At 50.2% G+C, this 24,845-nt stretch overlaps 2 protein-coding genes and 2 long non-coding RNA genes across 10 annotated transcripts in view; 2 read left to right on the forward strand and 2 right to left on the reverse strand.

Moving 5' to 3' along the window:
* Positions 1–469, reverse strand: part of 1700124L16Rik (RIKEN cDNA 1700124L16 gene) — a 750-nt gene extending 281 nt beyond the window's left edge. Inside the window, exons 1-2 of the long non-coding RNA NR_105027.1 lie at positions 426–469; positions 1–21 (exon numbers count right to left, since the gene is read on the reverse strand). The exon at positions 1–21 is cut by the window's left edge and continues 281 nt beyond it. This is a non-coding gene — a long non-coding RNA (RIKEN cDNA 1700124L16 gene). The remainder of the gene's footprint in view (positions 22–425) is intronic.
* A 137-nt stretch (positions 470–606) lies between these two features.
* Positions 607–6,315, forward strand: Ankrd53 (ankyrin repeat domain 53). Of its 2 annotated transcripts, NM_029245.3 has the most exons (6): positions 607–1,026; positions 1,113–1,242; positions 1,523–1,722; positions 3,129–3,293; positions 3,683–3,803; positions 5,587–6,287. In NM_029245.3, the coding sequence occupies exons 1-6, from the start codon at positions 827–829 to the stop codon at positions 6,262–6,264; spliced, it is 1,494 nt and encodes a 497-aa protein (NP_083521.2). In that variant the 5' UTR covers positions 607–826; the 3' UTR covers positions 6,265–6,287. The 2 variants fall into 2 exon arrangements, with proteins under 2 accessions (NP_083521.2, XP_030111511.1); XM_030255651.1 differs by lacking the exon at positions 1,523–1,722 and having other exon boundaries at positions 953–1,026; positions 5,587–6,315.
* A 526-nt stretch (positions 6,316–6,841) lies between these two features.
* Positions 6,842–14,060, reverse strand: Tex261 (testis expressed gene 261). 4 transcript variants are annotated; one of them, XM_006505886.3, is made up of 6 exons: positions 13,493–13,754; positions 12,979–13,058; positions 11,671–11,824; positions 10,203–10,270; positions 9,408–9,510; positions 6,842–9,264 (listed from the first exon to the last, which is right to left on the reverse strand). In XM_006505886.3, the coding sequence occupies exons 2-6, from the start codon at positions 12,985–12,987 to the stop codon at positions 9,149–9,151; spliced, it is 450 nt and encodes a 149-aa protein (XP_006505949.1). In that variant the 5' UTR covers positions 12,988–13,058; positions 13,493–13,754; the 3' UTR covers positions 6,842–9,148. The 4 variants fall into 4 exon arrangements, with proteins under 4 accessions (XP_006505949.1, XP_030111171.1, XP_006505951.1 ...); XM_030255311.1 differs by having other exon boundaries at positions 13,199–13,551; NM_009357.2 differs by having other exon boundaries at positions 8,375–9,264; positions 13,615–13,773.
* Positions 13,896–24,135, forward strand: Gm52907 (predicted gene, 52907). Of its 3 annotated transcripts, none has more exons than NR_168047.1 (2): positions 13,896–14,187; positions 23,211–24,135. It is a non-coding gene; the product is annotated as a predicted gene, 52907 (long non-coding RNA). The 3 variants fall into 3 exon arrangements; NR_168046.1 differs by lacking the exon at positions 23,211–24,135 and adding an exon at positions 19,903–20,953; NR_168045.1 differs by lacking the exon at positions 23,211–24,135 and adding an exon at positions 19,906–20,953.
* Positions 24,136–24,845: the final 710 nt, after the last annotated feature.

Below are 24,845 nucleotides of genomic sequence, written 5' to 3' on the forward strand. Positions count from 1 at the left end.
TTCCCTTCTTCCTGCAGGCGTCTTTATATCATGGGATAAATAATAGTAACATCTGTTGGAAATAGTTCACCTTTAGCTAAGACACAACATTTCACTTCTGGGTCGCTTTGCACCTCTCCAAACTCCGACTCAGAGTTATTATTTTTTGGATTTAAATAAAATGATGTTGGGTGCTGGCAACCTAACCTAGCCCCTCTGAAAGATAGGCAAGTGCCTTTAACTTCTGGGCCATCCCTCCAGCCCCTGAGAATCTCTATTTTGTACCGCTGAAGATCGTAGTATACCCTCTCTCCTTCGGTTTTCCCAGGACACACATATCCTCCAAAAGCACAGGGCAGGGTACACTTCTCCCAACCAGGCTTTGCCTCCTAGTGTCTACTGGGTTCTAATAATGTAACCTCTGGAGTGCAGAGCTGTAGACTCACACCATCATCTCTGGCACCTTTTTTGAGATAAGATATAGCTGTGTAGCCCAGGCTACCTTGGAACTCTCTATCCTTCCGTTTCCCAGGAAAAGAAGCAGAGTGGAGTTGCTCTGCTTTGGGCAACCTGTGTGACGTACCTGTTCTCCATTATGCTGCTGCTCCGTGGAGGACGTCATAATTTAGTATGTGGAATTGCAGAGGGAGCTAGTTAATACAACTTCATATACAAACGCGCTGCCTGTACACTTGGGCCCTGCTTTCTATGAGCAGAGATGGAGACAATCCATTTCCCGATTGCACTTTCCGTGACATCTCTGTGATTCCAATAGAGGCTAAACCAGGGTTGCAAACTTCGTCCCTCCCTTGAGTCCTGGCTGGGGCCAAAGGCGTGGGCGGGTGGCATGCGACGCCCCTCGCGGCGTCGTTCCAAAGCCAGTACACCCCCTAGGAGCCACACCACTCCGCGCAGGACTGGGCCCTCGGATTCCAGAAGGCGCCCAGGGACAAAAGAGCAGCCCCGCCCATCTGTACAAGGAGGCACGCGGCAAGCGGAACATGACTTGAAGGTTTCCAGCCCCAACTCCGAATCCTCGCAGTACAGGTGGGCGGGTGCGCCGGCTGGTGGGCGGTGTAGAAGCCCGGAGTTGTTCTCGGCCTTCCGGCTCACCCTGCTCTGGCCGATCCTAGTACCTCCGAGTTGTGGAGCCATAAAGTGATCGCGAACTACTCCGAGCTTTTCGCAGCCTCAGTGGGCAATGTGGACTGGCTTCGGTTCTGTGTGAATCCGGAGCGCAAGGAGATCATAGTCGACGACAAGGTAAAGCGTGCAGCATGGTGGCAGAGACTGAAATTTCCCAACACTCAACCTAGTACTACCCGTAGAAAGGCCACCTGATGAACTGCCGCTGGGGAGCGCCAAAGTGACCTTTTCTATGTTGTGGTCCTAAATCCACTCATAGAAGGCCCATTTGGAAGCAGAGAGGTAGGGGGATAAAGGGTTGTGAACACCTCCAAGGGACACAGGGACCGAGGAAAACCCCAAGCCTGAAGGCGGGGGTTGTGGACCCCGCCCCCATCCTGCGCTCTCCACTTCTCAGGGCTTCACAGCCATCCACTTCGCAGCCCAGAAATGCCAGCTTTCCTGCCTTAAGGTCTTAATAGAGGAGTACAAATATCCCGTGGATCTGCCCACCAACAAAGGCCAGACGCCCCTGCACTTGGTCATCCATAAAAACAACAAATCGGACATCCTCCCCTGCATTGACTACCTGCTCAAGAAAGGGGCAGCCATCAACTCGTGAGTCCGGCTTGCTGTACGAAAGACACTTGGGACACTATGTCCCCAGGCAGGTGGAGCCTTGCAGGACAGGATGAGGGGTTGTGAGGACAAGGATTCCTGCCTGGAGAAAGCAGTCAGAGGGAGCATGTAGTGTCCTGGTTAAGAGACTGGGCATGAGAGGGCAGACCCAATTCACAGAATTTTAGCTCAGACAAACTGTGGGTCTGCAGGCAAGTCACTCTGCCTCTGAGCCTCCGTGGTTGGTTCCCACACTCAGGTGTGTTCACAGTGGGGCCTCACAGATACCGCTGTGGGCTTGGGAACCCTGATGGTCCCCAGGTGTTCTAGCTTGATGCTAAGTTCAGGGACTGGCTGTCTTCCATTGAGGTTGGGAGGGTGAATGTACCTGTCCCACATCGCTTCATCATTTTTAAGTGTCTTGTGTAATCCAGGCTACCCTCAAACTGCCTATGATAGCCAAGGAGGATTTGAACTTCTGAGTCTCATGCCTCTGCTCCCTGGTTTGATACAGTGCTGGGGATTGAACCCAGGGCTAGACAAACAGCCTATCAGAGGAAGGGCATCCACAGCCCCAGGAGGTGACATTTAACTACAGCCTATAGGGACTTGGGAGATAGCTCAGTGGGTAAAGCGCTCATTGTGCAAGTGCAAGGAACTGAGTTCAAATCCTCAGCATCCAATGCCAGTTGGGCATGGTGACCTCGTGTATTCTAGCCCATGGGAGTCAGAGACAGGAAATCCCCGAGCTTAGATTAGCTGATCCAGTGTGCTCTGAGTTCAAGTGAGAGACCCTGCCTCTGTATATAAGGTAGAGGATGATAGAGGAAGATACCCATTGTCAACCTCTGGCCTCCACACAGTTGTATATATATCCGTATGCACCCCAACACCCCACACACATGTGAATATGCATACACACATACATACACCACACACATTAAAATGAACTTCAACTTGTGGACCAAGTGAGCTAACCTTGCCAAAAGCCCAGGGGGAGCCAGACTTGGTAGTACATATCTATCTGTACACCCAGCACTCGGGAGATGAAGACGGCAGGAGGGGGGTGGGAATCGGGGATCCAAGATCATCTTTGACTACACTGCAAATTCCAGATCAACCTGTAGTACATGAGACCTTGTCCCAAAAGTCGCTGAGATTGGTGGCTCTGAAGCAACCCAGGGCACTGTAGTTCCTAGCTGTCCTATTCAAACACATCCTATACTTTGTACTGCTCATCAAGGCTGTCCCTCCTCCTAGAGAAGGGAAACGTGAGGCCCTAAGAAGAGTAGGGTATGAACAGGGTCCTCCATGGTGGTGGCAGAGTGGGCCCTGGAAGTTGGCTTGCCTGCCTATCTAATCCCTTTACCTTTCCCTTCTGCCCTTCCCTTTGGTATACCTTACAGGCAGACATACAATGGCTCCACACCCCTGCACCTGGCTTCCTGCAATGGCCTGCTGGGATGCATTAAGCTGCTGGTGCAGAGTGGAGCCAATGTGCATGCCCGAGATGCCACGGGCTTCAAGCCCATCGACTATTGCAGACTTTGGAACCACCGTACCTGTGCCCGGTGAGCCTGTGACAACCACACCAGCTCCCACTTCCTCCTGCAAGGTCCTTCTCCCCACCCCCACCCCCAGGCTGAGCCTCTAAGGGGAGGCTTGAAGAAGGCAGGTGTCAGTTGAGTAAAGTCTAGGAAAGAGGCCCCAAGTAGGATATTGTCAGCATGAGCTTTGCCTGTCCCCCCCACCCCCTTCTTTGTCTTTGCCTTCCCCTGTTCTTCAGTCAGGATCCAAATCCATCAGTTTTTTCTTCTCCCTCCAAGGGCCCCTGAGCAAAGAGATGGGGTGCTTTGCTCTTCTCTGCCCTGGCAATCCCTCCCACCCCACTGGCCCACAGAGCCTCACCTCAAGGGAAGCCCAGTTCCTATAATCGGACACGCCCTCACCTTGCTACCAGGTTCTTGAAGGATGTCATGTGGAAACATGATAAGAAGGTCCTTGCCCAGGAGATGGAGAAACTGAGGACCTTGAAGGAGAAGCTGACCATTTTGGAGTATCACTACCTGGTTGAATATCAAGTAAGGAGGAATTCCTCCTTGAAGGGCTGGGTTCTGCTGCCAAACTAGGGCCTTCTCGCCATGGTGAGAAGAGCAATTGGAACACTCCCTTCTCAGAAGAAACCCCTGCTCCCCACCAAATCCTTCCTTATAAGCCATCCCTTTAGGCCAAAGGTCTCGTTCTGTGCCAGAAAGCAAGTGCAGCCTGAATTATGGGGTACTCAGAGTCCTTGTTAGACACTGGACCTCTAGGATGAGGATCTCTAATGGAACTGGACACTTCCTAACATTGGGGTGCCTACCCATTAAAAGAAAACTCCTAACAGATACCCCAACTTCACTGTACACTAGACTCCTTCTAGGTCCCAAAGGCCAGCAAAGTGTGGTCCTCCACTCAAGGAACTTAGGTGCTAGGGAGAGATAGGTTATGCTTCTGTGGGGAGGGTCCAGGAGGGTGCCCAAAGTGGTGCCAAGGACGTATCTTTGAAGACTGACAGGCATCTATCCATATGACGTAAGGAATGACAGGCCCACAGACAGAATCACTGTGATGGATACGTGGGGCACTCGGGAGCACTGTCAATTTGGAGATCAGGTATAAGTTGGGTAGCCTGACAGACTAGAGGTTTGGCAAGAGTCCAGACCAGTGACAGGGCAAGGGTTTAGCAGATATAATCATGGAGCATAAAACACTTAAAACAAAACAGGAAAATTAAGGCTTGGATTCTTTGTTTTTGTTGTTTGTTGTTGTTTGTTTGTTGTTTTGTTTTAAGGCAGGATTTCTCTGTGTAGCCCTGGCTGTCCTGGAACTCACTCTGTAGACCAGGATGGCCTGGAACTCAAAGATCCACCTGCCTCTGCCTCACAAGTGCTGGAAGCATACGCCACCACAGCCCAGCTCAAGAACTTGGATCCTTAAGTGAATCCTACAGAGGCTACAGGGCCCTGCCATGGTTGTACTCTTCCAGTTGTCCCAGCTGTGCCTCTCTAGTCTGTGTCACCCAGCTCTTCTGGCTCTTCTGGTTTTGTGTCACCCAGCCCTTCCAGCTATCAGGTTTTCTGTTGACCCTAACCCTACTCAGCAGCCCCCGCGCAGACCTCCACTCAGCATCTCCTGTCGGCCTTCATAGGAGCACACAGCCACTACTCTTCCATTGGCTAGAATAAAAAGCAAGCCAGCTGCTGCCTGACTTGGGACTGGGCAAGGCTGAAGGAATTAGGACTCCTGGCTTAATCTAATCAGAACCTGCCTTTGGAGCTGGGTCAATCTCCAGAGCACCTGATTACTTAGCCACTGTGTGGGAGTGAGACGGAGATAATAGGACAGGGACATTTCCACACATGTAGAAGTTCACTGTGAGCGGTGGTGAAGATAGAACTCTGGCTAAGTTCCGACCACCCAGTCTGGCAGCCAGGCACTCTCTCTCCTCAAGGTCACCTCCCAGAAGCCTGTGCAACCCCATTACTTCCATCCAATGCCAGGCCTGCCAGCCCTTCCTTCTTTCTGGGGTCCAAATCAGAGAGCAAGACTTTCCACTGAGGCTGGGGCTACCTCTGGGGAAATGGTACCTTCTCTCTGCAAAGCTGAGGTTGTCCCTATGTCTGTCCTCAAGCTGGAGGTCTCCTATGAAAGTCTTTGTCTCCTCCATAGCCTGGGAGCTCAGTCAGAAAAGGAGATGCCTCCTCCATCCAAACAAGGCTCACATAAGGCAGCAGGGAATGTAGACCTGAGGTTTCCCAGGATGCTAGCCACGGGGTCTCCTGCCCATAAATGCCACTGCCCTTGTGCCCTTCATTGTTGCAGAAAGAACATCAAATTCTGAGAGAGGCTCATTTCAGAAAGTGGCTCCAAAACAAGGTGCTGGCCCAGACCCTGGGTTCTGCCGACTCCAAGCAAAAGGCTGGTGTCCAACCTTGGTCATTGGCCTCCAACACTTTAAGATGCCCAATAACTGAAAGCCTCCATTATCCATCTGTGGAAGCTCAGCTGAAAAACTTGCCCTCACCTGTGGTGCCACCCAAGCCCATCTACAAGCAGACCACCATCAGTCGGCCCAAGTTATGGAACTATAGTGCTAACCCTGCCAGGTCCCCCATCACAAACATTGGCCACCCACAGAATATTCGCCTGGGTGTGCACCCAGAACCCTATAAGGAACATGACTTCCGCAGATTCCTGGAGGTGACTCGAAATAAACATGGGGGTGCATGCCTGCGCACAGTGGACCGTCAGTTGGTGACACCTGTACCCCAGCTGCCTTTTGAGATGATGGTCCGAGTGCTGTACCCAGGGACTCAACCCTACAGGATGAAAGTGCCCCAGGGCTTGTATCCACGGGACATACTCAAAGTACCTGAGAAACGGCATGTAGGAGATACTTGTAGCAATACAATGGCCATGACCCTACGTGAGACATTTGATAAACCCTTCCTCGATTCCCTGGAAGTTTGCCGGACTCGAGTAGCCCCACCCTCCAAGTGAGTTCTCACATAAAGTTGTTCTTGAAGCCTCTGGTGAAGGCGCAAGTGTTAAGATTTGTATTGTGGTTAGAAATGTGGTAGGGTTCTGGTTCCTAAGGGCAGAAGCCACCCCTAACTATCCCTCTCCCCCAAAGCACACATCCTACCCCTCCCTTTTCTCTACGAAGAAATGGCCTAGCTCCCTGGGATGTGTACATCTAGACAGAGCACAAGGTTCAGAGCAGGGGGCTGGTAATGTCCTGGGACACAGCAATGTAAAGTAATGCCCTGGTTCTCGGGTACCTTAACCTGCCCTAGCACAGCCAGGGACGAGGCTTCCAGGACAGGAAACTCCTAGGCATTCTGCCATGTGTCCTTCCTGTCTGCTGCAGCCCCTGCCTGGCAGTGGGGACAGCTGATATCTGAGCAGGCTTCTCTGCCCATGCTTCTTGCTCATGGCCCCACTCGGGGTATGTGAAGCTGCAGTTCCAGGAGGCTGGGCAGCACGTCTGCCAAGAGAGGAAGACCTGTGACTTTGATGTGAAACCTGCCCAGGAAGCTGCCCTGGACCCCGATGTGCCCTGGTCACACACTACAGCTCACTCTTTAAACAAAACATTTATTGAGTGCTTTCCATGGGCCAGGCGCCAAAATCAGGTAGTTGATAATACAAAAACCCAAGGGCTTTCCCTGCCCTCAAGGAGCTTCCAGTCTAGTGGGGAGACAGACCATACCGCAGGCCAGTGAGCCTAGACATCTGTGTGGCAGCTGGGGTTAGGAGAGGAGAGGGGACAAAGCTCCTTGGAAGAAATAAAATCTAAGAAGAAAAGTGGCAAATTACCAAAGTGGAAGGAAGAGTATCAAAGCAGCTAGAGCCATGGTCTCTGTGTATAGGAGGCTGGGGCCCAGAGCCCATGTCAAGTGGTGAAGCCAGTAGGGACCCAGGAACCTCATACACCATTCTAAGGAGTCTGGACTTTATCCTGAGGCCAGTGGAGAGCTGGGGAGAGTTGGGGGCCTGAAAAGATTTGGCCAACCATGCATTTCAAAAAGAAACCCAGCTGGTGAGAGGATAGAGAAACATAGGAAACTGTCAAAACAAAAGGAGGTGAGAGATGACAGTAGGGTGGCTCAAATACAGAGATACCAAGAATAGATCAGATAGACTTAGGCAGAAAGAGAAAGCAATATTCTGCCTGGCTCCTGAGCCATCATGAGACCAGGGACGAGGCACTGCAAAGAGCAGGTAAACAGAGCAGACACTAAGCTCAAATGGTCTCTGTGCCCAGAAGGCAGCAGAACTGTGCTTGAGCTAGGAAGTAGCTGGGACTGAAGATTGGCTCTGACTTCCTCCACAGCATCCCTTAAGCTACCAGCACAGCTGGGCTTCCTGAGGAGATCCACAAGACAGTAAAGAAGCCCCTGTGTGCACAGGGTAAGAAAGAAGCCTCTATAACAGAAACTGTGAAGGGACAACAGCCACACCAGTGCTCAGAAACGTGAGCCAGGAAGCAGGCCATCAGCTGTGCCAGCGACCCCAAGACCCAGCCGGTGACCTGTGATGAGTTGACCTGGGTTCGCTTGGGAAAGCCCCTGTCTGAGCAGTAGGCAGGATGAACAAAGATAAAGAAGTGGAGAGCAGAGCAAGTGGGGCCAGCCTGAGCCCACTGGTAGGCAGCCGTCCCTGTCCTATACCTTCATCCACTCGAGTGGCAGAAAACAGGTCTGGCAATCTCACCTGTAGCTGCAAAACAAATTCAGAGACTAGCGGGCCAAGATGCAACAGAAATGCAAGAGCCAATGAGATGAAGGATGCATAAGAAGATGCTGAGGAACTGCAGTCTTCCCCATGCCTTGTCCATCTGGGCACCTGCCAGACTCACTGTGAGGTACGAGATTCAGCGACAGGGAGGGGACCTTCATTCCATATACTGCTGAGCCCCTGCAAGGCACTGTATGTAGTTGGAGTGCAAGGTCAACAGATGCTGGTCTGTGCCCGGGATGAGGCTCACCTTCTTAGAAGACAGAGCTCACATCCCTCCAGGAGCCGGAAGCGCAGGTGAGTGTGGCCTGTGTGCTCTGAGCAGCAGCCTAGGCTGCCTAGAAGCCAATGTTTTTTTTTTTTTTTTTTTTTCACCGAGCCTGATATAGAATTTACCAAGAAATCTCTCCTTTTTCTCAAAGGAAGACATAAATAGGGTATTGTAGATGGTCTACATCTCTAACCCAGCTACAGACTTTCTACCCCTCCCCCACCCTGGACTATCACAGTCTGGGGAAGGAGACACGGAGAGGAGGAGAAGCCTCAGAAAAACTGCCTTTGCCCACTCATTCTCATCCCTGTTCCCTTCCCACTTAGGGCCATGAGAATCCCTCCAGAAGGGCAAGAGCCAGAAGAGTCCCTAGAGCAGGCTAGCCTAGTCTAGGCAGAAGGTTAGCAGGCAGAGAAGAAGATGAACTCCTGGGGTATTAAGGCAAACAGTGCCACCTAGAATCTTTATTCGAAAGGGAATCAGCATTGGACAGGACCCACATTTCAACAGCAAAATGCACTTTTCCTGGAAGTGCCAACCCTCAGCTCCTCCCTACGGTCACCTGCCTGAGAACTTGCTGTCAGTTCCCCAGCTTCATACCAGCTTCCCTGCCTGCCCCATCCAACCAGACCCAACTCTGGGGAAGGGAGGGCTGGGGACATAGCCTCCTAGCATAGCAGGCTCTGCTACCCTCTCTGGTGCCCCTGGCAGCATTCAAGCCTCCTGAGGAGGGTGGGGAACGAGGCTTCAGAACAGAGGGGAGGGAGACCTGGGCTGGCAGAAGACACCTTCCAGGCTCCCAGGCACGATTAGCCCAGAGTCCCAGGGGCCTGGCTCTCTTGGTCTTGCCCCCCACATGCCCTCCCCAAAGGGTCAGTATATCTTCTGCCGACTGGGTAGGATGGCCTCTTTGATGAAGGAGAAGACAACCAGGATGCCTAAGCGCTTGCCTCGCTTGCCTTTGGTGAAGTAATTGGAGACCACGTCATCTGTGGAAACACAGGCAGGGAGATGAGCGTGCGTGCGCATGCATGTGTACATGTGTGCAGAGTTCTCATCACCCAAAGCCCTAGTGTTTTCTCACAGGGCTGACACCAGTCCCCCCCGCCTAACCTAAGACGCCCTTCCTCACCGCCTGGCTGCATGGTGGAGGGCAGGACATTCTCCCCAGCCGAAAGTGACACGAAGAAAGCAAACGGGATTATCCACAGGCAGAATGTGAAGTAGGCCAGGACCTGGTGACAGGAGAGACTGAGAAGAGAGAGCCCCAGGGTGCCCCCAAAGGCCCACCCTATCCCTGCACTCAGGAAGCAGGACTCTCTGACACAGACTGCTGGGGGAGTCCCTCCCCAAGGGACACTGTGCTTGGGGGCTTCAAGTGGGAGGAATCATGGGGAGGTTCTGATGGGGCTGGAGCTAGGGGTGGGTCCTTGTGAGGTCCGGTTCACACAGGCCAGCCTGGTGACCCTTCTAGGCTTGAAGATGACTCTACTGAGGCACGCAAAGGGCACACTGGGGGAAGAGGAGTGTCCTCTCACCTTGCCAAAGGGATCCCTCTGTTCTTCAGACGCCCTGCCTTCCAAAATCATTATACTTATTTGCTTAAAAAAAGAAAACAAAAACAAAAAACAGGAGCCGGAGAGGTGGCTCAGCAGTTAAGAGCACTGACTGCTCTTCCAGAGGTCCTGAGTTAAGAGTCCCAGCAACCACATGGTGGCTCACAACCATCTGTAATGGGATCCGATGCCCTCTTCTGGTGTGTCTGAAGACAGCTACAGTGTACTCATATACAAAAAAATAAAACACACAGTTCCTGAATGGAGTCGGTTTTGGATCACAGCTACAGTCACAAAGAGGATCATGTAAGTCCCTTTACACCCCCATCCCTGCCACCACGCCTATGTGCTAGACACTGGGTACATCTTACCTCAGAGAAAGGATAATACTCTTCCGCAAAAAACTGAAATGCCAGGTAATGATTCACCACCACTAGCCCTGTGGGGATGGAGAGTCCGGTCACAGTGTGCTCACCAAATCCAGAAGGCCCCAAAACTGGAGCCCCAGGTCTCAGTCTTGACTCTACACCAACCCACAGCATGGCTCTGGGCCAAGGGCACTGCCTAGACCCCAGTCCCCATCTGTTAAGGACAGGTGCTCAGCTCCAACTTCCTCACTGCGGACAGCAGCAGCAACAGAATCAGAAGGTAGACTGGAACATTCCGGCATGTTATAAAAACAAGGTTTGCTTTGTGTTACAAATAACCCATGATCAGGCCACTGCTCTCCCAAGAGCCAGGTTGGAGACGAGATCATGAGTAGGCAGAACACACACCTCAGTGGAATGTGCTTCATACTGCACAGCAGGGAGAAGGCCTCAGATAGAGACCAGGTACTCTCAGGGTTCCTTAGAAAGCTAGGATGGGGAAAGACACACCAACCTATCCTGCTGTGCTATGATCCCATACACTCTTCCCTAGTGTGCACACGTTCATGACAAAGAGCAAGTAAGGGGACAGCTGCTCAGAGGTTCAAAGCCCGACGTGCCTCCACAGCAGAATGAAGGGCAGGCACCAGAAACACTGTGTCCCCATACCTATGTCACAACTACATGTCTCGTTTCTGCCCTTTACCATGAAGACAGCACTCTGCCATGTCTTGCACAAGGCTAAGGGACGCTAAGACATAGATGGCACCTGGTGCCGACAAGGTACCTCAGAAAAACTTTCCCAGGCATCCAAAGGGCAGGAGAAGGGAGTGACCTAGGAAGCCAGAGGAGCCTTCTGGTGGCCAGAGCTGCTCACTGGGAGACCTACAGGGCGCTTGGTACTGAACAAACTCCCACTAAACAGGTTCTGAGGTTAAAATTATACCTGACATCGACATGCCCCAAACACTCACAATCTACCCTTCTACAGATAACATTCAGATTTCTCCTAGACTCAGAAACCTAACTCTAAAGCACACCCCACACCACCTGCCATCTCGACCCAGTCTACAGCAAGGCAAAACAACAGTGCCTGTGGCCAACCACTTGCTAAAACCTTTCTCACAAACATCTGTGTGCATCTGTGACCACCGCATGAATCAACTGGGTCTAACAGAGTCACTCCGGGATGAGAAGTGACTTTCCAGGGACAGGAAATAGTGTGCTTCTCTTCTTTCCCAAACCCTCCTTCTAACTTGACTCTTTGGCAAGGTCCTCATGGCTGGAGCCCTTCCCCTCATGAGGACTAGGCAGGGACAGGCTCTAGGGTCCTCAGGAACGAGCAGCAGTGTGGCCTCCTGTAGGACCTCAGCCGCTGCTCAGGTGCTCCCCTCCCCAGTATCAGGTCAGTGTCTGGGACAGAGTGCCCACATCTAGTCACATCAAGTCCTCCCTGCTTGCCCCCTCTCACCGCATGACAGGATGAAGTTAGGTGACGTCAGCATGATGAAGGGGAAGGTCTGGAGAAGGCCAAAGTAGACGAGGTTGGTGAAAAGGCCCACGCCAATCATGCTGGTGGGGAAACGCTCAAAGACGTAGAGGCCGATCAGCACTGCTGTGGAGAACTAAAACAGGCAGAGGCGCTGGCTCAGGGGACCTTTAGGCCTCCGGGACAGTCAGTCCCTGCCTGCTCTGCACAGCGCTGTTACAAATGCACTTTGGTTTTCTCGGTTCACAGAAACCACACTCAGCTTTCAAAAAGGTGGTCTCTCTGAAGGCCACTTCTAAAACATTTTAGACAGTGATCCAAAGTAAGAAAAAAAAAACATTTTATACAGCACTCCACCAAACACATACCCAACGTGTGACAGAGCGCACACTCACTTTGCCTGCTCTCGTTTTTACTGTTAGCACTGTTTTTGGAGCTGGAGCTGAGGATCTAACCGAAGGCCGCATGCATGCCTGTACCCCCATGTCCCATTTCATAGCTTCCTTGAATGCTAAGCATGATCTACTGAATCAATTACGTAACTCAGTGATGAATCCAGCAGGCAGTCTGAGAAAGGCTTCGGTTGTCGGTGATGAAAGGTCTAATTGCTATCCCAACCACACCCACAGACTGAGCCAATGAGCTGGCTGTAGCCCTGTCTTTACCACAAACTACAACCCCAGGCTACGTTGAGAGTGAAAGTAGCTGCAGACTTTAGGCGACTGAAAGGTGAACTTTTCTGTCCAAAGGTATCCTCCCCCCCCCCCCCCCCCGCACCTCAGTCTTCCTCACAGCCTCTCTAACAGGGACAGGGACCAAGTCTTCAGGAAAAGAAACCTCCATGAGGGAAGAGAAAGGGCTGGACATTCTCCCTTAGGACAAATGACACTGAGTGGAGAGAGGGCAATAGCTAACTAAGCGTTACAAACTGTCCTTATTGTCCCTATAAGTTCTAAGCCTGGGCTGGGATTGGGGACCTGGTGTTAGAGACCGTGGACACTGTGAGACAGACACAGGAAAGCGAAGCCATGAATACCTATCAATGAAATATCTGCACTGTCACCTTAAGGAATGGCAGTAGGTTGTGAAACTATGCCACCTGAGGCTGGAGGGCCAGGGGTGATCTGGACCCAGGAGTGCAGACTGCAGGGCAGGGAAGCAAGTGGGACACCCTCAGATCCTGGGTTCTCAGCACCAAAACAGCCCCAGCTCAAACAGTCCCCACTTCCTGTTTCTGATGTAGGGCAAACAAGCCCTGGGTGACTACTCCAGGGAAAAGCGGCCACTTACCCAGATCATGTATTTGATGATTCGGCTGGTGGCCACCGTGTACTCTTCTATCAGCTCTGCAAGGTAGTACAGTCCAGCCGCTGGGTAGGAGAAGGGGGTCCCAGAGGGAGGGGGACAAACAGGAAGAGATCAGCCAGGGACACTCCCACCAGCCTGCTCATCCTGTAGTCCCCCACCAACCCTCCTCAGACTCCAGGAAGTCGGGAACAAGCCAAAGCACCCCTGGGATGTCCTTCTCATCTGCACAAGTAGATAGAACTTTGCCAAGACAACTGTAGAAATATTGGATTTGACCGCACAGCATAAAGTTAACCTCTGTTCCGGGAACCTTAAACTTCACTCGTCAATCAACACCTGCAGAACACTTAGTTTACAGGCCGGGTGCTGTACACTAGCACACAGCCGGGTGAGACAGACAGGGGCCTTCCCCCTGTCCCAGCTGGAGGGGACAGGCTGAGTAGGGAGCTCAGGGCTCCAAGAGCAAGGATGCGTCTCGGGAACCAAGCATCCCCACCGGAAGGTTCCGCAGAGGTCCAGTAGGACCAGCTCGGGGTCGTCAGCGCCCAGCTGCAAAGAGCAGCAGCGGTTGGCGGCTCGGGGCATCGGGGCGCGCGCGGCCCGGGTCAGCGCTCTCACCGACGGCCAGAGTGATGAATGCCACCTGGATGAACAGCGACAGCCAGCTCAGCACGTACATGAACCACATGGCGCCCCCCGGGCCGCCGGGACGGGCCTGCGCGGTCCGGCTCCCGCGACACTGAGCGGCCGCCGCCGTGCTGTCCCCGCCCAGAGGACGCCGAGAGGAGCAGGGCGGAGCGCCGCGGCCCCTGCGCCCCCGCCAAGCCCGCGAGCGCCGCTAACCGGCTCGGAGGATCGAAATCGCGCTGCACCCGGTACGGAGCGCCTACACAGAGCCCAGATTGATTGGAACCAATCCTGGCTCAAGCCTGCTCCGCACAGCCTTGGATCCTAATTTTCTGGGAGAGGAAGATTCCCTTCTCTCAGGTCACACACTAGGAAGCCGCATAATCTGGAATCCCAGGTGCCTTTAAATGGTCACCTTCAGCCTTAACTCTCCCTCTAGGCTGAGGTCTTTTGCAATGCAGGTCTTCACTTTTGCGTGGGGACTAAAGCAACAGCTAAGCACTGACTGTACTTGCGACACCGCAGGTAATCATCTGAGAGAGCACCACCTAGTGGCTGACACAGGTAAGCTCAGAGTGCCAACAAGCCTCTTATCTCAAACAAACTTTTTGTTTGTTATTTTCAGAAAGGGAGGGTCTCATAGCTCAGGCTGGCCTTTGAACTGTCAACTCTCCCATCTCCAGCTCTCAATTGGTAGGGTTTCAGATGTGTGGAGTCTCCGTACTAGGGCAAAATATAACTTTGGTTTTGGTTTTGTCTGTTTTGATTAAGGGTCTCTATGTAGTCCTGCAACCTGCTATGTAAATCAGGCTAACCTTGAACTCACAGAGACCAGCCTGCCTCTGCTTTATCCCAAATCCTGGGATTAAAGGTGTAGAAACATCATGCAAAGATCTTTTCTTTTTTTGAAACAGCCTTATGTGCCTCCAGGCTGGCCTTGGTGACACTAAGTAGTTTTGAGTGCTGGAATGGTAGATATTATATGTTAAGGACTAGGTACAATATTAAGGCCTAGGTAACTGTCACCTGGCCAGCCTGCCATTATAAGGAAACTTGCTCATGTTTCTACTGTTACTAGGAAACTTTCTAATGCCAGGATTGGTTATGTATTCTGTTTTGTTCTGTGCCCTGGGAAACCAATCTAAATAGAAATGCTTTGCATGGTTACTCACAGCAAGTTTGGGTCTGAAGTGACCATCCAACAATACTTTCTGCACCTGACTATAAGCTTTTATGGGATTTGCTGTTATAAGCTGCCCCTGGGATGAACCCCAACATAAGAGATATAAGAAACTATTTAAAATAAGACCCCCCCTCCATTTTGAGTAGGGGTCAAGTAAAGTTTAAGTTCCCAAGACTTCCCTGGGAACTGACTTCCTAATTGGCAGAGAGAGACAGGTATGTGGGCAGCTGACATCCTGGTTAACAAGTTAAGATATGAATTTTAGTCAAAACAAGTCCCATCCTGGTAGACAAGTTAAGACATGAATTTTAGACAAAGGCAAGTTCCCTGCAGCCGTTGAATACCCTAACCAATGGGAGCAGGACAAGTGTACACAAAGACATCTTCCTAAGGAAGTTCCCCATCCCTAAATCCTGATTGGTGAAATAACATGGCACAAGATGTTTGCGGCTTGGGGCTTTACAACCCTGGAGGATCTTAACTTGGAGTCATGGTTTGTCTCCTGAGCCTGACTCAATAAGTCTTGGGATGTGGCATTCAGTAAACCATCCCTAGTAGACCAAGATCAGTGTCTGAGTGGCTTGTGTGGCAATTCCTAGACCCCCAACAGGTATGTGCCACCATACACATATCACACACAGAGTCAGATTTCTTGATTCACAAAGTAAGTGCTCATTCCTAAACAAAACAAAAAAGGAACTGGGCTGGAGAGATGCTTCCGTGACTAAGCTCACATGTTGCTCTTGCAGAGGACCCAAGTTTATTTCCCAACACACGTCAGGTAGTTTACAACCACCCATAAATCCAGGTCCAGGTGAACCTGAGGCTTCTGTCTTCATTGGAAGCCTATACCCAAGTGCACATACCCTACACAGACACACAAATACATACTTAAAAATAAATAGGCCACACACAGTAGTGCATGCTGTTAGTCCCAGCACTTGGGAAACAAAGTCAGGTGGATCTTTGTGAGTTTGAGGCCAGCCTAGTTTACATACAAAGTTCCAGGTTAGTCAGGGCTACATAGTGAAACCCTGTCTCAAAACAAACCATAAAAATCTTTAAGTCATGGAGGGAAGAAATGTAGATGTGTCCTCTGGTCTTTCTTCAGAACTGGAGAGAAAGGGACTTGGGGCCCCTGAAAGCTGAGTGCACCCACCTTTCAATGTGCCTGCTAGAACTGGTATGCCAGCTGGGTACTGCCATTTCTCCTGTGTTAGAGTCCAAACTGGCCTGGCCAGCCAGGGCTGAAGATCTGAACTTCCTTTGATGGCAAGAAAGGCAAGCAGGAAGAAACAGAAAGTAGGGTTTTTTTGTTTTGTTTTGTTTTGTTTTGTTTTTGTTTTTTTGTTTTGCCCCCTCCAGTTCCACTCCATCCCATAGAGCTCTGGAGCCCTGGGGACCAAGCTGAACAGGGATGAGAGCCAGGAGGCCCAAGTCTCAATGTGAGAGGGGAAAGGATAAAGGAAGAGGGACAGTAAATGCCAAGGACTCATTTCAAGAGTAAAAGACTGGGAGGTTTGAGGTCATGGAGCAGATGCTGACTTAGTCAGGAGCAGAATCTACTCGGCGAATGCGCCCACCCCTTCGCCTTTACTTCTCTCACATTTGTCATTGTCACTGGACGTGTGGAGGGAGGAAGGTGATAGCCCAGCCCCATCTAGATCTCTTCCTTGGAAATCACTGCTGAATAATTTCTTGGCATTTTGGCTAAGATCAAGGTCAGAAGATGCTAAATGCAATTCCCACAGTCTTACTCTGTGCCAGACGTGGCCCAAGTGACTCAGATGAGCTGACCCAGTTAGCATCACATCTAGGGCAGGCGATGGTGCTGTTACTGTCTCTGTCTCCCAAAGAACCAAGACACAGAGATTCAGTTCCCATCAATTCCACATAGCTTGTACCCAGAGGAGCACGGTTTGAAGCTGGGCGGCTTGGCTGCAGAAACCCTGTGCTTTTCCCTGGTTCGCTGGTTCTGCCTTATGGCCTGCCTTTCAGCCCAGGGACCGGGTCCCACCTCAGCTCCAGGCTTCGTCTCCCTTCTCTAGCTTTATCTTTGTAAGGATACTTCTCACAATTCTCACAGCTGTGTTTCCTCACACCGTGCCTTTAATAACTCAACTTGTGACATTCTCACAGACTCATACATCCATTGGGTCTAAGACAGGGGGGAAGCAGGATAGGATAGGGGGTTTCCACAGGGAAATGTAAATAAATAAAATATCCAATTAGAGAGAGAGAGAGAGAGAGAGAGAGAGAGAGAGAGAGAGAGAGAGAGAGAGAAAGTAAACAAGGTGGGGTTGTGGAGTCATCACCCTGATAGCAAAACCTCTTCATTGGAGCTGTCGCCTTCTGCCCTCTAGTGGCAATCAGAGGAGCAGCCGAGAACAACAGCCAGGAGTGGTTTCCTGACCTCGTGCAAGGAGTTTTGAGGGACAGAGATTTTTTTTCCTTCTACCAGTCTTGCAGTGAAGGCCAGCCAGGGAGGCGTGATAGCATCCACCACACACATTGCATACACTACTTGTGGACAGGATTCATTTCCGTAGTCTTGCCAGGCTGCATCAATGGTATCACCAGCAGAAAGAACTGGAGAACCAGGCTCTTTTTCCCCACACATGCCTGAAGGACTGCCAGTTCTCTAGGACTCCCAGAAGCAGCATGGGGTGCTGGGAGCCATAATCAGATGCACTCTACTCTACTCCATGACAAATATATACCATACTTCTAATAGGTGACCTCCTGGATAGTGCCCACCTCCTAAGAGCAAGTTCTCCTGGTGATGCTCCATGCAGTGACCAAGTTTATTGTTTGGTATCCTGTGCAAACTTACCGGAGCACAGTCCCAGAAGGGGAGAAAGAGCAAACTAGGAGAGTTTTGACCACTGTATGGTGCACACAGGTGATCTGTGATCATTTGTCCAAGTGACCCAGTGTACCAGGCCCCACCCCTGTCCCTGTCACATGATAGGACTGTACATTGAGGGGCTTTCTAGGGAAATGGTCCTAGATCATTATTCAAGCGCTGTCTTCTAATGTGCCAGGCCCAACAGAACTATGTGCAGGGGTGATGTGGTAGCTTCAAAAGGAATGCCCCCACAGGTTTATATATTTAAACGTGCACTCCCCAGTTGGTGGAAATATTTGGGAAGGATTAGGGGTGTGGCCTCATTGGAGGAGGTGTGTCATTGGGGGGTGGGCTTTGAGGTTTAAAAAGCCCATACCATTCCTAGTTAGCTTTCCCTGCCTCAAGATGTAAGCTCTCAGCTACTGCTCCAGAGCCATGCCTGACTGCCTCTTGCATTGCTCCCTGCCATGGTGGTCATGGATTCACCCTCTGAAACAATAGGCCCTCCAATAAACTCTTCCTTCTATAAGCTGCCACAGGGTGTCTTATCACCGAAGAAGAAAAGTAACTAAGACAAGTGCACAGGATTTGAGGGGGAGTGGCAAGAACCCCAAAGGGGAGGATCAGACCCTAACATGCTGTTAAAGGAAAGTTCTAGAGACTGAGAGATCTCTGAAATGAAAGGGCTTGTGAGACCATTACAGCCCAAAGCCAGGGAGACAGGACCAGTGCTGGGAAGTTTTCCCTCAGGCACTAGCTGTAGAACTAGCTGTCAGTTAGAAACACCTGTCTGTGTTCTCGGTGGTGTTAGAGTCACAGCCTGGGCTCTCTCCAGCCTCTCTAATTAGCCAGACTTGACCATTGTCCTGAGTCTGCCAACTGAAGAGATAAGTGGTAGTGAGAAGCAGAGAAAGGAGACTCATTCCGTGTGGGAGGGGAAACAAAATGGTGATGGCCACCAACCCACAAGTCCCTCTTCCAGGGGACAGACATGAGGTTTAAGTTTCAATAATAGCTAAGCAGTTCTGGAGAAAGTGGTCCACCCATCACTGAGCCTTTCACCGTCTCAGCTCTTGTGTCTCCTGCCAGACGGTCTGCCAGGCTGTCAGAGCTGTGTGAAATTTCTTTCTGGGAGACAAGCCCCTGCTCTGGCTGGCATCAGCTTCAGCCCTTGGCCTTCCAAGTGTGAGATTCTCTCAAGAAAGCTGATTTTTTTTTTGGAATTTGTTGTCTCAGTCCTCTGATGGTCAAAGTGAGAGGCAAAAGTATTTCTTGAGATCTTCTCTCTTGCTAGGATGGCTACTCCAGATGTTTGATCATGAGAACCTGAGGCTGGTGAGATGGTTCAGAGGGTAAAGACACTTGCCGCCAAGACCAGCGACCTGAGTTTGATCAATTTGATCCTTGGGACCCACATAGTGGAAGGAAGGGACAAACCCACACAAGTTGTCCTTGTCCTTTAATGTCTCCATGTGCACTTTGGCATGTGCACACATGAGCATTCTCTCTCTCTCTCTCTCTCTCTCTCTCTCTCACACACACACACACACACACACACACCTAATGTAATAAAAAACTTTTAAAGGGGGGCTGGAGAGATGGCTCAGAGGTTAAGAGCACCTGACTGCTCTTCCAAAGGTCCTGAGTTCAAATCCCAGCAACCACATGGTGGCTCACAACCATCCGTAATGAGACCTGACAGCCTCTTCTGGGGTATCTGAAGACAGCTACGGTGTACTTACATAGAATAAATAAATAAATAAATAAATAAATAAATCTTTAAAAAAAAACTTTTAAAGAAAAAAAACCCTTGAGAAACAAAGGTGAAATTGTAAGTCCTCAGATCCTTAGATAAAGGGGGGGGGGAACAAGAGGAAATCAGGCACATTTTAGGGACTAGAGGTCAGGACAATGGACAGGAGAAGGTATCACATAAGGAGATGGTACCCTAGTGGTGGTCCTCTTGGGAGTTTTGCCTGCTGCCTAAAACTGTTAGCTGGTTTCTCTTGCTCTACCTTCTGGCCTGTAACTGACTTTAGGATATTGTACATTTTTCTATTAGCAACACAGAGAGGTGGGGAGGGAGGGAGGAAGAAAGAGAGGAAGAAGAAAAGGAAGAGGAAGAGGGAGAGGCACACCATTGGTGGGTGTAGCCTGGCTGGCTGGCGCAGGCATAGAGCACTCCTCTTGAGGAAGCCTCCTCAGTCAGGCTGGCAGAGTTGTTCCCCTTCATTCTCCTTTATTCAAGCAGCTCCAGACATTGCCCTGACAGGAAGGAACTCAAGGCAAGAAGAAAAGGGTTGGACCCTTTCTCATGAGGAGAAAGAAGAGGGGGTGTTGAGCGGAATGGAGGATGGGGACCCTGCTCGTCTGCCTTCTAGTGCTGCCCAGAGTCACAGGACAGACTGCAGACAACGTGAGGCCTGTGAGGACATCCTGCCCTGTCCTAAGTACGTGGGCCAGTATCGACCCACTGGGGCTGTGCAGAAAAGCTCCATGCTGTGGATCCCGCATGTTCCAGGACTGCTTGGTGTTCTCGACCCCTCCTGACCAGCACACATCACCCTCTTACAATGATGGTATTCTCGTAAACCCATTCTACAGCAAAAGAAGCTGAAGCACAGAGAAAGTGGGTATGGTGACCCACCGCAGTCTCCTAGGAAACCAGACTCTCAGTGCTAAAACTATGAAAGTCATCAGCAAACTGGACAAGGTGGCTACCCTAGCCCCTAGTCTTCCTCCCACTGTCCTCATCTTCTTCTTTCTTTTTTTATTTTTATGTTGTTTCTTTGACATGCTCTTGTACCCCAGGCTGGCCTCAAATTCACTATATAACTGTTTGTGGTGAATTCCTGATCCTCCAGCTTCCTGTATGCTGGGATCACAGGAGTGTACCACCAGGCACAGTTATATTCTTTTTTTTTCTTAAAAATGTTTTTTTTTAAGGATTTATTTATTTATAGCTGGCAAGATGGCTTAGCGGGTAAGAGCACTGACTGCTCTTCCAAAGGTCCTGAGTTCAAATCCCAGCAACCACATGGTGGCTCACAACCACCCGTAATGAGATCTGATGCCCTCTTCTGGTGCACCTGAAGTCATCTACTTATGTATAATAAATCTTTGGGCCAGAACAAGCTGGGACTGTGACCAGAATGACTGGGCCAACGAGAGTGAGCAGAGGTCCTAAAAAATTCAATTCCCAACAACCACACGAAGGCTCACAACCATCTGGACAGCTACAGTATACTCACATACATAAAATAAATAAGTAATTAAAAAGAGAATTTATTTATGCTATACTCCTAAGTATTTTGTCTTCATGTATATGTGTGCACCACATGAGTGCCTGTGGAGGTCAGAAGAGAGCATTGGATTACATGGAAATGGAGTTACAGACAGCTGTAAGCTACCAAGCAGGTACTGCGAACTGAACCCAGGTCATCTGAAAGAACAGCAAGTGCTTTTAACAACTGAATCTCTCCAGAACCTCTCCTCTTCTTCTTTCTCCCCTCCTCCTCCCTCTCCTCCTCTCCCTCCTCTTCTTCTTCCTCCTCCTTCTCTTCCTCTTTCCCTCTTCTTCCTCCCCTCCTCCTCCTCCTCCTCCCCCTCTTCCTCTTCTCCTCCTCATCTCCCTCCCCTGGCTGGCCTCTAACTCACTTTGTAGGTAGATCAAGCTGGCTTTGAACTCACAGAGATCCTCCTGCCTATGACTCCTGGGTGCTGGGATGAGAAGTGTGTGTCACCATGCCTGGTCCAGTCACATTAATAACCACTGAAATAAATACAGTAATACAGTGTCTTGGAATGCCCTCTCTTCAAATACTACACACACACACACACACACACACACACACACACACACACACACACACACACTTCTTTCTGGCATCGTCTTCCACATGTACACATACCACCATCTCTCTGCAACTCCTCAAAGGAAACACACTCCTCCCTCAGCACAGAACGTCCTGCCCACACATCATTCAGCCAGGTGCACACGTGTGTGATGCGAGGGATCAGAATCAGGCAGTCATGGAAAAGGGAGCAAGCGTGTTGCTGGGGTGTTGGGCCTGAATACCCTCCTTCCTTCCTTTCTAAGAAAGCATCTCTTATTGGCTTCAGCAGTGTGTCCTCCATTAAAGCAACATGCAAGGCCAAGCCAGGTAGTGTACACCTGTAACCACAGCATTTGAGCACAGAGATCAGAGTGCCATTACAAGTGTGGAGCCTTGATTCGGCTACATAGGTTCAAGTGTCAGGGACACACAGAAAGACCTTGTTTCTGTGATGTGTGCTGGCATATATGCATGTATACAGGTGTGTGTGCACATTGTGCATGTGAATCGAGAGGCCAAAGGTCAACAATGGTATGGCTCCTTGGTTTTTTTTTTTTGTTTGTTTGTTTTGTTTTGTTTTGCTTTTAGATTGTTATTGGTTTGGTTTGGTTTGGTTTGGTTTGGTTTGGTTTTGATACAGGGTCTCTCACAGATGCGAGGCTCATTGGTTCCTGACAGTGAGTCCCAGGAACTCACCTGTCTTTGTCTCTCAAGCACTAATACTACAAGCACAAACCGCCATGCTTGGCTTTTTTATGTGGGTTCTAGGGTCAAGTTCAAGTTCCCATGCTTGCAAAGCCATTTGTTTTACTGACTGAGCCATCTCCACGGCCTCCATATTATTTTTCATTTTATCTATTTATTTTTTAAAGATTCTATTTGTTTTTATTTTATGTGTATGAGTGTTTGCCTGAATATATGTCCATATACCATAAGTCTGCAGTGCCCAAAAAAGCCAAAAGAAGATGTTAGGTATCCTGGAACCAGAGTTACAGACCAACCTGAGCCACTGTGTAGATACTGGGAACCAATCACAGGTTTCCTGAAGATCAGCCAGTGCTCTTAACCACTGAGCCATCTCTCCAGCCCCTCTCCATTTAAAAATAATAAAAATAAAACACAATGCACATAAATGGCTCTTTCATTACTGGCCTCAGCCTAGTCATTAGCATATGGAAATCTGATTGCAGAGCACCTGGGTTGGCAGAAGGAAGCAAGATGCTCATCAAAGCCAAAGCACACAGTTAGGATGTCCCACATGCAGTCGCCCTTATCTCAGTTAGGGTTACTGTTGCTTAGGTATAAAAAGCATGACCAAAAGCAAGTTGGAGAGGAAAGGGTTTATTTGGCTTACACTTCCACATTGTAGTTCATCATCGAAATAAATCAGGACAGGAACTGGAACAGGGCAGAAACCTAGAGCCAGGAGCTGATGCCAAGGGCGTGGAAGGGTGCTGTTTACTGGCTTGTTCCTCCTGGCTTGCTCAGCTTGCTTTGATGTAGAACCCAGGACCACCAGCCACTGTGGGCTGGGCCTTTCCACATCTATGACTAATTACGAAAATGCCTTACAGCCAGAACTTATGGAGGCATTTTCTCAACTGAAGCTTCCTCCTTTCAAGTTACTGTAGCTTGTGTCTAGTTGGCATAAAACTAGCCATCACACCTAGCTTGTCTCATCACACCTAGATTGTCTCGATGCTCTCTTCCCATCTGCCAGGTCTGTGGTAACCATCTTATCAATGTGGAGACTATCTGTGCTGAGAAGACATTAATGAAAAGGCTGGTTATGGGAAAGGTTGCTTGTGGCTGTGATCTGGGCACTCAGATTATAGTTCTCAGGCCTTCCTGTTCCAGCAGGCTCCCACACTCAAATTCTGCGGGAAGGATGAAGTTTTTGTCTGTCCTACAACCACCTTAGGATGAACTCCAGGGTTCGTCTCTGCTGGCAGGGAGGGGAGGGGAACGTGGGTCCACATGATCCAGATTTGCTGACTCCTGGCCCTCCCAGATGTGTCCACGAGTGGACGTTCAGGTCCTCATTTCCACAGTTCCCACGAGGCACCTGGAAGGAGCTGTTGCCTTAGAAACAAGGGCACAGAGTGCTCGGGAGACTGGAGTCCCCAACCTTTCTGTGTCTGCTCCTCACTGCACCTTCGCTGAGCCTGTATGTGGCCATCCCACATCACTGCATCACTTCATCACTCCAGCCTCTCTCCAGCAAAGATATCACCACCCTCGTCTGAGTGGAGTCCACGGATCCTGGCCACACCTCCAGCCAAGCTGGCAACGCTTTTTCTCCTGGCTTCCGGTTTGCACCACAATCCACCGTCCTCACTGCATCCTCTTGGCCACTTGTTCTGAAGCAACTTTGCTTGGAGGCAACTTTCCAAGAGTTTCTATGCGGGAAGCCCATGTCTGCTCACCCAGACCCCACATTAGGCTGGAGGGAGACACTCAGAAGTCTGTACTGTGGATGCAAAAACACAGCTCTCACCTCAAAGGTGGGAAAAACAGATTTTATTCTGAGTCAAATATGAGTGACTACAGCTCAGGAGCACAGGTTCAGAATCCCCTTAAACACCACAGTCGCATGTGGAGACAGTTTTGTGAAGTTTTTATGATAATAAAGAACTGAAAAACTATAAAATCGCAGGATGGCAGGTCACAAATAAGCAGCCAAGTCTCTGTTAAGGACAAATGCTGTCTGATGACCTTCTTAGACTTTGGGTTTGTGGAAGCTAAGGGTGTGTTTTTGGGTTCTAGGAAAGACTATACCTGATAGTCGCAGGCTGCCAGGTCATACACAGAGGGGCCCAGTATATGACCACTAAGGAGGTTATAGATGGCCCAAGATAATTTGGCTCCAGATCTGCAACATTCTGACTCTCCACACCTGTGGACATTCTACTCACTCAACCAGCCTTACAGACTCTTGGACACAAATGTTTCTTTGTTTTGATTTTCTCTTTGTCACACCCCACCACCCCCAGGAAATTCAGTTTACACTGCACTAGAAGGTGTTACTATGTTCTTCTCACCTCTCTCAGCACCAACCTCCTTGCACCTCAGGGTGGGAGGCCAACGGGAGAGAAACAGGGACTGGACTGTGTGTGTGTGTGTGTGTGTGTGTGTGTGTGTGTGCACTCGCTGACCTACATCACAGAATAGCATCTTGGGAGACTGCTTGTGTCTACTTGTGGTGGCCATCTGTGGCCCAGGTGAAGGTGGAACCTGCAGTTTACTCTTTGAGAGCCTCTGGGTCAGCTGGGGAAGGGGGTGTTAACCGGTTACAGAGGCTGATAGCCAAATGACAAACCTGGAGACACTCAGACATTTGTTTAGTCTCCCAGAA

Source organism: Mus musculus, chromosome 6, assembly GCF_000001635.26.
Source record: "Mus musculus strain C57BL/6J chromosome 6, GRCm38.p6 C57BL/6J".
NCBI classification, from domain to species: Eukaryota; Metazoa; Chordata; class Mammalia; order Rodentia; family Muridae; genus Mus; species Mus musculus.

Bases quoted from the DNA above. Each gene is read 5' to 3' on its own strand.
- Tex261 (NM_009357.2), bottom strand. From the start codon at position 13,684: ATGTGGTTCATGTACGTGCTGAGCTGGCTGTCGCTGTTCATCCAGGTG. The intron at 13,059-13,614 runs GTGAGAGCGCTG...TCTCCTACCCAG, and splicing joins ATTCATCACTCTGGCCGTCG to CGGCTGGACTGTACTACCTT. The intron at 10,271-11,670 runs GTGAGAGGGGGC...CCATCCCCACAG, and splicing joins TAACTTCATCCTGTCATGCG to GGCTAGTGGTGGTGAATCAT.
- Ankrd53 (NM_029245.3), top strand. From the start codon at position 827: ATGCGACGCCCCTCGCGGCGTCGTTCCAAAGCCAGTACACCCCCTAGG. The intron at 1,243-1,522 runs GTAAAGCGTGCA...TCCACTTCTCAG, and splicing joins AGATCATAGTCGACGACAAG to GGCTTCACAGCCATCCACTT. The intron at 3,294-3,682 runs GTGAGCCTGTGA...CCTTGCTACCAG, and splicing joins AACCACCGTACCTGTGCCCG to GTTCTTGAAGGATGTCATGT.